Genomic DNA, 11,424 nt, shown 5'->3' on the forward strand with positions numbered 1-11,424 from the left:
AAAAAAAAATTTTCTGAGGAGACCTCGTGAGCAGAGGACTATGGGCTACAAGGCGTGCCCCCGTCTTGCGAGCCGTTTACTGCAAAAAAAAAAAAAAAAAAAGGCACTTGCAACAGTGTGTACAGCAAATGAAAATTGCCTTGTTTGTGATACTCCTCCGGTAAAGCACTGTGGTTATTGGTGAGTTTCGGACATTCTCTTGACACTTTACCCCCTATATGTACTTCTTACCTCGCCTCTCACCTGAGCCCCATTACAACCCTATTAAAGCCCCTTTGATTTATGTGTTTAGTTCACTCTTAAGTGGTGGAGATGTGATAAATGTGCAAGCCTATGGTAATGGCATTCCGTGATGCTGATTGGAACGTTCCTAGTATTTACACATTTTCTTTGAATTACAACCTGTCCGGTGTGTTCTAATTTCGGCGATATTGTCAGGGATCTGAGGTGCTTGTGTTAGTATAGCTTATTGCATGACCTTTGCTCTCTCGGTTGCACTTCTGAGCTCCGAAATGCTTGAGGGCAAGCATTGTCTAGGTGTGGGGGGATTTGATAGAGCCGTTATTTGGCACGTTTTGCAGTGTTATTTTGTCCTAATTTTGGCTATTTACTGTGCTAAGTACTGAGGTTTAACTTATATTTCATATTTGTATGAATTATAGGTGGCCGGCATTAAAAATGATCTCTTGAGGCAAATTTACAGAAGATCCTTCATCTCAGAGCGTGGCCACGCCTTAAAAGGTAGACGTTACCGAAAAGTCGGACCCTGGTCCACGTGAACCGCGAGGAGCATGGGATTAAAACTCCAAAAGGCTAGCTTTTGCTTCAATCAATTGGGTCAGACGTGACTTGGCTCCTGGTGGCTTCAATTAAAAAGAAACTCCAATGAGAATGAGGAAATTAGGTCCACATGGACCAGCTACGCGGGATAAAAACTCCAATGAAGAGAAGAGCTTTGCTCCGCGTGAATTTCCCCTGCGGCGCTATATAAGACAACAAGAAAAGGGACCCGGGGGGTGCTACTTTTAGCTTTAGATTTACTTCTGCAAGATTTGTGAGACGTTTGCTTTTTCTTTCTTTCTTCCCTACGGGAGTTTGAGTTTTTCCTTTTCCCAGGCGCTAGACGTCCTTGCCCCTTTTGACTTTTCACTGGATAATTTCTGCGTAGCTTTTGGCTTGTACTGGCGGCTTCAACACGAAACCAGAACCACGCGAGCTTCATCGTGAGAGCTTTTGTCTCTTCTTAGTAGATAATTTAACTTGCGGCTTTGGCTTTGCGTTACTTTATTTCCTCCAACCTCTTCGGCAATTAATTGAATGAATTCAATTAAATCACGTGGGATCGACACGATATGGAGCGGCTAATTTTCTCCTCTACCCAAAGGTTGACGCGAAGGCGCGGTCCATAATATCTGTGAGATCTAATCGAATCTTCATTATTTCTTCCAATTTATTGCTATTCGTGCGTTTCCTGAATTAATTGTTCATGGGTATTGTATTAATTGAATATCAACGGCCGGGTATTTGATTTAATTTAATAGCCTACTGCCACGTTAATTAAATAGAATCCGTAATTGTTCATTTAGTTAACACCCCGTGGCAACCACCATAATTGGCTTTATGATGGGGAAACGCAAGATCTAGCTTAAATAAACCCTCTTAGCGTGTTTATTGGTTAGGGTTGGGTTCTTCTAGTTTTAATGCAATTGGGTAATTAAATTCCTATGGTCGTATCTAGGGTTGTTATCTGGTTAGGGAAGCAGTTAATGGTCGTACCTTAACTGTCGAAAAAGTAAGGAAGAACTGGTTGTCAGAGCTTATTGATAACTATAACCAACCTAGTGATGAATGGATGAAATACCTTTGCATCGATGAGCATTTAATTGGACCGTGCCTGAGCAGTTGAATCTTTGGGTAGAATTTTATTAATTGCTATTTTTAGTGAATTGTGCTTTGTGAGTTGGTTTTGAATTTAGTTCGCTTTATTTTTATTTTAATTGTTTGCCTCCCATTGAAAATCCCCCAATTCCATTCTACTAATTTGGAAAGAAATAATTTCCTACCCGCTCCCTGTGGAATCGACCCTACTTGCCATTGTACACAAAAGTAATACTCTTATAGACTAATCTGGTATATCGGATCAAGCAAACTCTTCGGGAACAGGGTGAATCAAGTAACCTATTGCACACTTAGGGTCCCTGCTCCAGTACTTGGATTTGTTCTATAATTATTTGTGGTGGTAATTAGGACTTTTTAGTAATTATTATTGCACAGGTTCGGCACCTGTCAGTATCTGTAAAAATTACGAGTACATGGTCCAACAGAGGAGTAGATATTACTTACTGAGCGATTTGTCGCTTAACCCACTTTTTACCATTCTTGCAGATTTGAAAAAGTATGAGTTGGTTACGTAGAGGACCCCGAGGACGACTTTTATTAGCTTTAAAGGAATAGAAGTTGGCAGGCTAGCTACTTCTAGTTATCGGTCTTATTTATTTTCGATTCCGTTGTTTCCATTAGAAAATAAATGTACGAACGTATTGGATATTCGCAGACTACCTTTTATATGAGATTTGTACCGCACTTTATTTTAGTTATATTATTTCGTACTTTTGAAGTTTAGACTAGTTAAATTATGCCTTGTATTCTTGAACGGAATTCGAGAATATGGCGGATGCCACGTGACAAGCACGTGCGGGTTCGGGGCGTGACATCATCAATGCAGATCAACAACATGAAATGCTATTCTCTTAGAGTCCGTTTGAATTGCTATTCTCTGAAGTTTTTGTTGAAAAATATACTGTAGTGATTTAATGTATGTGAGATAAAAAGATAATTAAAATATATTCGTGGAAAACGTAAAAATTTTGTGAAGAAAAATAGCAATCCAAAATTATGAGTTCAAGCAAAGATTTCACTTTTGACAGCCAACAATGATTAAGACAAATTTTCATGGATTCTATTTTTACCCCAGTGAGTTCTTGAGAAGTAAAATTTAACATATACTAGTTTTGTAACTTAATAGAAATAGCATGTAAAAATCGAAAAGCCTCTTGCTTCAACTATTTAGTTTTCTTGTGACTTATTATAGTTTGTTAATTATAAGCTAAAAAAGTTGTATAGAGAGCCTTTTCAATAAAATGAAAATCTTAATTTGCCTAAGATAGTTATGTTACTTATTTTTCTTCTGTATATAATTTTAACACCTATAGAAGCAAGAACTATTTATTTTCTCAACAATTCTTAACAAATCAAAATTTTTAATTTGCTTAAAGTAGTTGTGTTACTTATTTTGACTGTCGATCGCATTTTAACACTTAAAAGCACTTACTTTTTTGTTTCCTCACAAACTATTCTGATCACCCCCTTCACCCATCCTCTGAAGCAAACCATTTAATGATTTCCAGTGTGTCATTCTATATTATATTATTCATTCGACAGTTGTACTCTTTTTTTTTGGGAGATAGTTATATTATTTTTACTTATTCAGTGAATATTATTTCCATGTCTTAAATTTAGGGGAAATTAACAGATAAAAATAATCTACGCTGTTCTTGCCACCAATGAAATTAATCCTTAGCTCCACCACTGGAACCACCAAATAAAATTGATGTGAATTTCACCAATAATGAGAGTTTCACCAAATAAAATTTGGGCTTTGTTTATTTGTGCCTCAGTAAGTGTTCTCTGTACTTCGAAGAAAATGGCTAGTGCTGATTATTGATCTAAACAGGGATTTTGAAAACTTAAATGAGAACAAAGGTGGAGGTCATGGATGATATTAAAGGTGGAAATTTGGTCCAGGACGACCGAACTATTGCATGTTCTTCATGGTGCTGAATCGGTAGATTGCTTGCCATGTTTGTCCAACATGATGAATTCAATCTGCCGCTAGTCATATCTCCTCAACTATTAAAACAGATATCATCTTACAGATGAATCAGTAAAGAATGAGTTTCTGAAACGTTATTGTCTTGACTAGTTCATGGAAGAGTACAACATAATCCACAATCAAACTTGATGATCTCAGATACGAACTACTAATAAGGACTTTGGTATCCCCAGTTGCTTCAGCAATTCTTTGTGCAGACCCTTCTACAGATTGTCTGCACCAGTGCACTTCAATCACTTCCAGTGTACCTGTGTCTGCAAAATCATAGGGGATTTCCAAAGATCTCAAGCAATAATCGATAGTTGGGTATCCAGATTGAGCAAAACATTCCATTGCATCAATTAGTTGGAAGTTGAATTAAGAAACACATCATCTCACAAATGAATCGAGAGAAGAACAAGTTACTGAAATTTGATTATCTTACAAGTTCGGGGAGTAATACAACAGAATCCACAATCATACTCTTGACAGGTGCCGAACCTGTGCAATAATAAGTACCTACTCGAGAAAAATACAGATTTTGTATATAGCGGTGAGTAGGGTCGAATCCACAGGGACCGGGGATAATTCGTTTCTTCTAGAGTCCAAGGTATGGGGGGTTTTGGATTAAATGCTAACTAAATAAATTAAATGCAGAAAATAAATAAAAGAAATAATTATTGGAGAAACTCTAGCCAAGGGTACACTTCAGACATGGTTCAGGCACTGATCATTGATTCACAGATAATTCCACATTTATTAATAGATTAGTTATAGTTGTCATGCACGCGATAAACAACCAACCCTTCCTTAATTTCTCGATAGCTAAGGTACGACCGTCAACTATTTCTCTAACCCAAAAACAACCCTAGGTACGACCGTAGGATTTAATTTCTAGATTGCATTAATAATTAGAAAGGCCCAATCCTAACTAACAAACAAGCTACGAGGGTTTGTTTAAGTTAGATCGTATGTTCCCCTGACGTAAACCCAATTACGCCAGTTGCTACTGAGATAAAGATAACGAACAATTACGGATTCAATTATCCCTATTTAGCAAAATAGCCTATGTGAATAATTAAATATTGCGCATCTATTCAATCACTCACACGAGCTATAGCAATTAAAAGCAGGAAACATATAAATACCAATAAATTAAGGAAGCAATTAAAATAAATTAGATCTCACAGTAATTGTTGAACCAAGTCTTCAGTTGTCCCCTTGACTAGAATTAAGAGGTTAGTCCTCCATTAATGGAGAACAACCATGCGAAAGAACTAAGAAAAGAAAAACTAAAACTATGCTAAAAGCCTAAACTAAAAACTATTGATTGATAAAAGTTCTCTGTACGTTTCCCCTTTTTAAAGCCAAAAGGAAGTCTAATGCTATCTCTAGTGGTCCCCACACCAAATTCAAAGTCTTGTACGTTTCTTTTCCTAGAGTCCAAATGACTCATGCTTCTTATCCGTGGTCCCCGCACATGTGAACAAAGCCTCCAAAGTACTTGTTGTTCCAAATCTCTCTACGTTGCTTTCTTTGAAAAGCCCAAATGACTAAATGCCTTGCACTAGCTTGTGGTCCCCACCAATTCAAGGACCCAAAGGTTGAAGCCCTTAGAAGTCTGCATTTTTCCATACAAGTCCCTCCTTTTTGGTAATTTTCTGCTTCACTCCTGAAATTGATTCCAAATACCAAATATGAGTAAATATCAGCAATTAACACAATATTTGTCAGGAATAGAAGGGGAAATCAATAATAAATTTACTAACAAATTATACCCTATCAACTCTTATCATCTCAAATATGAACTACTAATAAGCACTTTGATGTCCCCAGTTGCTTCCCTGATTCTTTTTGCAGACTCTTCTGCAGATTGTCCACACCAGTGCACTTCAATCAATTCCAGTGTGCCTATGTCAGCAAAATCATTCGGGATTTCCTCGAGGTCTTTGCAATTTTGCAAGACAAAGCCGTTCAAGTTTGGGAAGGTGATCACAAGTGGCATTCCATTGAGAAACGTTCAGATTGTCTAACTTCAAGAATTTGAGTTCCTTGAAGTGTTCTTCCTCCATGTCCCATATCAGCCCCTCAAAGGCATCACGAAGTAATTCGAGAACTTCCAGGTTGGGTAGTCTCCCAATTGTTGAGATGTGGCTCCATGGCAGGTGAAAGTTTGAAAGAGTCAATTCCCTCAGATTTGGTGGGAGAACGAATTCCCTGGTAATAGCGCTTCCATAGTAAAATACATTGAGTGACACCAAATGAGTTAGGAAATCTAAACTTGGAAACTGATAGGAATTCTTCGAAGAACCCTGTGGATGAAAGAATATGCATCTCAGTTTCTGGAGATTTGGCAACCTCTTTATTATTGATTCTGTATCTTCACTACAAGAGAGAGAGAGACAGGAAAGGCTGACCAAATCACCCAACTTACAGCAGACTTCAAGCCCTTCATCATCCAATGTGAAAGCAACATGCATATTCACATGAAGATGCCTCAACCTTGTCATGTGCCAAATAGTATCTGGTACGACATTTGCCAAATAGTACAAGGGGACACAAAAGGCATTTGCTTTTTTCCATACATGTGAAGAAATTCTCGATATTTAATGACTGCTATGAGAAGAAAATTAGCAAAAATCCTAACTCTCTAATTATCCAAATCGAATGGTAGATTAGGGCTATTATAATCTCTTAATTTGCATTGTTTGAATTGGTCTTGCTAAAGAAGAATTTATGTAATAATACATAAAAACATTGCAAAGAAACTTGTCCCTTTTGATTATTTAGCTGCTGTAGATATATTTGATTTTTCAATAATTACAGAAGAATGCGTGGTTGAATTGTTATGAGTTAGCCCAGTGAAAACATTTTGATCGTGATGTGAATTGCTTTCAGATACAAAACTTTGGAAGAAACTTGTTTATTGCTAATTCGATTTTGGTTAGCCTATAAGTAGTTGTTGGGAATTCACACTACTGATTATTATTTATACATTTAAGAGTCAATTCAATATTGATATCTTTAGCATACAACAAAATCGGAGATTTACATTGTTGATTACTATTATTACAAGTTGTAAGCCAGTATTACTCTAGTTGGTTTACAAGCAATTCTTGGACATTCAAATTAGTAGCTGCTGTTTTTACACCCAAGGGTTAAAAGTATTATTGTAGTTTGTTTAAAACCAATTTGTGGATATTTACACCAGTAGTTACTACTTTAAGTGCTGGCTAATCTTGTTACTCTACAACCATTTGTTGGACAATGGACATTGGTTAATAAATCGGCCTTATGCATATGCAAACAAACTTATTAAAGATACACTTGCAAGCTAGAGTTGGCTTGATATTATGAAGGCATGCTCAAGGATTCTTAATTAGGTTCGAAAATTTTGCATTAAATTGGGTTAAATATAAGAAAACCTTTTATCGTTTGTTGAATGTTTAACTTTAACTCCTTAAGATTCAGAAACCTACATTCTAACTCCTTATGATTTTAACTAAATTGAAAGTTGGATAGAAACTATCTAAACTAATGGTTGCATCTAAGATGTCAAAATTGTCCTTTATAAATAATAAGATTTAGTACAAAGATCTAATAATGATTTTCTTTGCTGGAAGAATGTAGTTGCTAAAGGAATCAATAAGATTGTTTACCACAAGGGGTAGGAATGTAGTTTTCGAATCATAAAGAGTTAAGAATATACATTAAAGGACTTATTGAAATTGTTTATCAGGAAGAGTTAGAATGTAAGTTTGTGAAGTTGTTAAAGGATTAATTGAGATTGATTACTACGAAAGACAAGCATATAGGTTTCTGAAGCATAGAGATTTAAGAATATAGATAGCATGTTCATCAATTAAGGCATTGCAAAATAAATAAATAAATAAAATAATCATGCAATGTACCCTTCCATTGATATGCAGGCATGACAAGTAATTTTAGGTTAAGCATTTTGTTTGTTTAGCAATCTATTTTTCATTTGTATTGTTGAGAACTTCTTTCACATACGTAATTTGAGCATTTGCACTCTTTTTTAGGTGTGTAATTACCATTTTTTAGATGGCTTGAAAAGGTCTGAATGTTTGTCACTCTTTGTTATTCATTAATATAAGTGTAAAATGAAAGTCCATAAGTTGTTAGAGTCTATTTTTTTTTATTTTGTTAATGCTAGAAATTATTTGACTAGTTGAGATTGTTAAGTAATTCTTGTAACAAGTTTAGTGCACTAAATTACTTACAATCTACTCTTTGTTTGATGGGCAATGAGAGTCAAGGGTTAAAGTTAATACTTATGTCAGAATATATGTTACCTACAACTGTTGATTTTCCTTTTAGGTGTTGTCTATGTTTTCTTTTTTGCCTATCAAACTGTAGTTTGGGAAGCTATTTCTATTTGAAATTCTTGTTAGTATGCATTCACAATATTTCATTTGCAACTCTGGAGCAAGTTTGGAATGTTTTTTTTTTTCAGCTTTAGTTGAAGTGTGAGTTGTTTACATTGGTTATTGCTCATGGTCTTATAATTGGTATTCGGCATCTATATATATTTGCTACTTATTATATATCTTTTTATTTCTAATTTATTGTCTTTTATGTTATTTTCAATAATAATATAGGAAATTTTTTATTTTACCGCATAGCTATTGAAATTGCATGCCATCCACAGGACTACAATTATAATTAGTATCTCCACAGCACACGAATCAAATTACTCGCAAGCCGCTCGCAAGGAACTTGAGTCGAGCTCGGTCAACATACTCAAACTCAAAAATACTCAATTCATTAGCTCTTGAGTCGACTCGAATTTATATGCATGTATATATATGTGTATATATATATATATATAATTTTAATAGTAAAATTATATATATATATATATATCCCTGATGCATTACCAACGAAACCAACTTAAAAAAATTGAATTCACCTTTCCAAAGATGTCGAGCAATAATTGATAGTTGAGTATCCAGATTGAACATCCATTGCGTCAATTAGCTTGAAGTTGAATTAAGAAACACATCCGCTCACAACTGAATCGAGGAAAGAACAAGTTGCTGAAATTTTATTATCTTACAAGTTCGTAGAGTAATACAACAGAACCTACAATCAAGCTCATCATTTTAAATGTGAACTAATAATGACTTCGATGTCCCCAACTGCTTCCCTGATTCCTTTCGCAGACTCTTCTGCAGCTTGTCCACACCAGTGCACTTCGATCACTTCCAGTGTACCTATTTCTGCAAAATCATTCGGGATTTCCTCGAGGTCTTTGCAATTTCGCAAGACAAGCCGTTCAAGTTTGGGAAGGTGATCACAAGTGGCATTCCATTGACAAATGTTCAGATCATCTAACTTCAAGAATTTAAGTTCCTTGAACTGTTCTTCCTCCATGTCCCATACCAGCCCCTCAAAGGCACCAAGAAGTAACTTGAGGACTTCCAGATTGGGTAGTCTCCCAATTGTTGAGATGTGGCTCCATGGTAGGTGAAAGTTTGAAAGAGTCAATTCCCTCAGATTTGGTGGGAGAACGAATTCACTGGTGATAGCTCTCCCAACGTAAGATACATTGAGCGACACCAAACGAGTTAGAGAATCCAGTTTTGGAAACTGACCACAATTCTGGGAAGAATCCCATGGGTGAAAGAATATGCATTTCAGTTCACGAAGATTTGGCAACCTCTTCACTATGTTCTTTGTATCTTCACCACAAGAAAGAGAGAGACGTGAAAAGCTAACCAAATTTCCCAACTCACAGCAACCGCCAAACTCTTTATCATCCAACTTGAAAGCAACATGCATGTTCACATGAAGATGCCTCAAACTTGCCATGCTCCACATATTGTCTGGTAAGACAACCTGACCACGTAACCCCTTCACAACAAAAGTTTCCAATTTTCGGAGATTGGCCACGGATTGTGGAATAGAACGCATATACCCACTAACCGCCAAATACCTCAAATGAACCAATAGTCCTATTTCAACAGGAAAGGTAATACCAATGTTGATCATTTCAAAGTCCAACGTGCGCAGAAGTTTGAAGTTGCGCAAAATGAATGAGATGTCGGAAGGACATATAGGCTCTGAATCAGTTGAGGGAAAGAATATTATAGAGCGGGTGCCCAGCCCAAAAGGTACTGATTCAAAAAAATGATCTCGCTCCAAAAATATGCACAACCGATAGGATTCATATGTTACGCGATCAGAATAATGGCCAAAATCGAATTCAAAACCAAAATCTGAGCTGGGAAAAGAAACATATGGCTCATCAGACCTGGTTATTACCTTGAAAAAGTTCTCTTCTTTGGCTTTTAACTGACAAAAATCACGTAACAGATCATGCAAGCGGCATGTTTTCACCTCTCCATTGGATTTTTTTTTGGAGATTTCCACCAGGCTTCTGCTAATCAACTCCATCAAGTAACTTTCAGCAATACCTTCCAAGCTCTTCAACTCAGAGTCATGGATGAACCCTTCAGCAAGCCAAAACCGTATCAACTTGCTAACAGGAATATCCTTGTCTTCAAGGAAAACTCCCAAGTAAAGAAAGCACGGTTTTAGATATCCCGGCAAGTGTTTGTAACTCAATTCTAAGATTTCCATGCACCGAGCATTTGGATCTTCCATAACTTCAGCAATCAAGCTTTTTGCAATTTTACCCCACGATTCTGAGCTCTTTTCTATCCTCTGGAGGAGACCAGATATTGCAACAACAGCAAGAGGCAATCCTTTACACTTTTTGGCAATTTCCTTTCCAACAAGCAACAATTCTTCGGGACAACCTTCACCATGGAATACTTTCTCTACTAATAAGGTCCAGCTTTCATCATCAGAAAATAAGCGTAGAGAATGAGGATCACTATCTGGTTCAATTTGCATGGCCACATCACGAAGGCGGCTCGTAATCAAAATTCTGCTTCCATTGGCATCATCTGGGAATGAATTTCTTAGCTCATTCCAAACTCCAGCATCCCACACGTCATCCATAACAATGAGAAACCTGTTTCTTAGTAAGCACTGATGCAATTTTAATTGGAGATTTTCGTTAGTCATTTGACGAATTTCATCCGTAAGCCCGACAATGCCACTTAAAATCTCCAGCAACAGTTCTCTTCTTTCATATACGTGTGAAACAGTACACCACGCACGGCAATGAAAGTGATCCCTAACATTTGGATGGTTAAACACTTTCCAAGCCAGAGTTGTCTTGCCAATACCAGGCATTCCAATAATGGAAACAATGCCACGCCGTGTGGATCCTTTGATGAGCTGATCAATCGCATATTGTTCTTCATCTCTCAATCGACCACCGTTTCATTGCTTGCTGCCCGTGATATCATGTTGGGTGGAACCTGGATGATGTGTTTGCTACTTTGGACTCCGGCATCCGAGGTTGTCAACTGAATACTAGAGGCTTGCTTATTAACAATCCTCAACTCCTCTAGCAGATCATAAACCAAAAAGAAGTGCTGCCATTGAGCATCAACCTCAATTGAGTCAATAACATGCTCAATTTTATATGCTATATTGGCAGCATGAACACCGAAATC

General features: G+C 36.8%; 1 protein-coding gene across 1 annotated transcript; it reads right to left on the reverse strand.

Moving 5' to 3' along the window:
- Positions 1-8,885: 8,885 nt before the first annotated feature.
- On the reverse strand, positions 8,886-11,167 carry LOC113754331 (putative late blight resistance protein homolog R1B-17). Its single transcript, XM_027298714.1, has one exon. It carries the CDS (start codon positions 11,096-11,098, stop codon positions 8,993-8,995), a length of 2,106 nt encoding a protein of 701 aa, XP_027154515.1. The 5' UTR covers positions 11,099-11,167; the 3' UTR covers positions 8,886-8,992.
- Positions 11,168-11,424: the final 257 nt, after the last annotated feature.

Source organism: Coffea eugenioides, chromosome 11 (assembly GCF_003713205.1).
Source record: "Coffea eugenioides isolate CCC68of chromosome 11, Ceug_1.0, whole genome shotgun sequence".
NCBI lineage: Eukaryota > Viridiplantae > Streptophyta > Magnoliopsida > Gentianales > Rubiaceae > Coffea > Coffea eugenioides.

Coding starts and splice junctions, on each gene's coding strand:
- LOC113754331 (XM_027298714.1), bottom strand. CDS start 11,098: ATGCCTGGTATTGGCAAGACAACTCTGGCTTGGAAAGTGTTTAACCAT.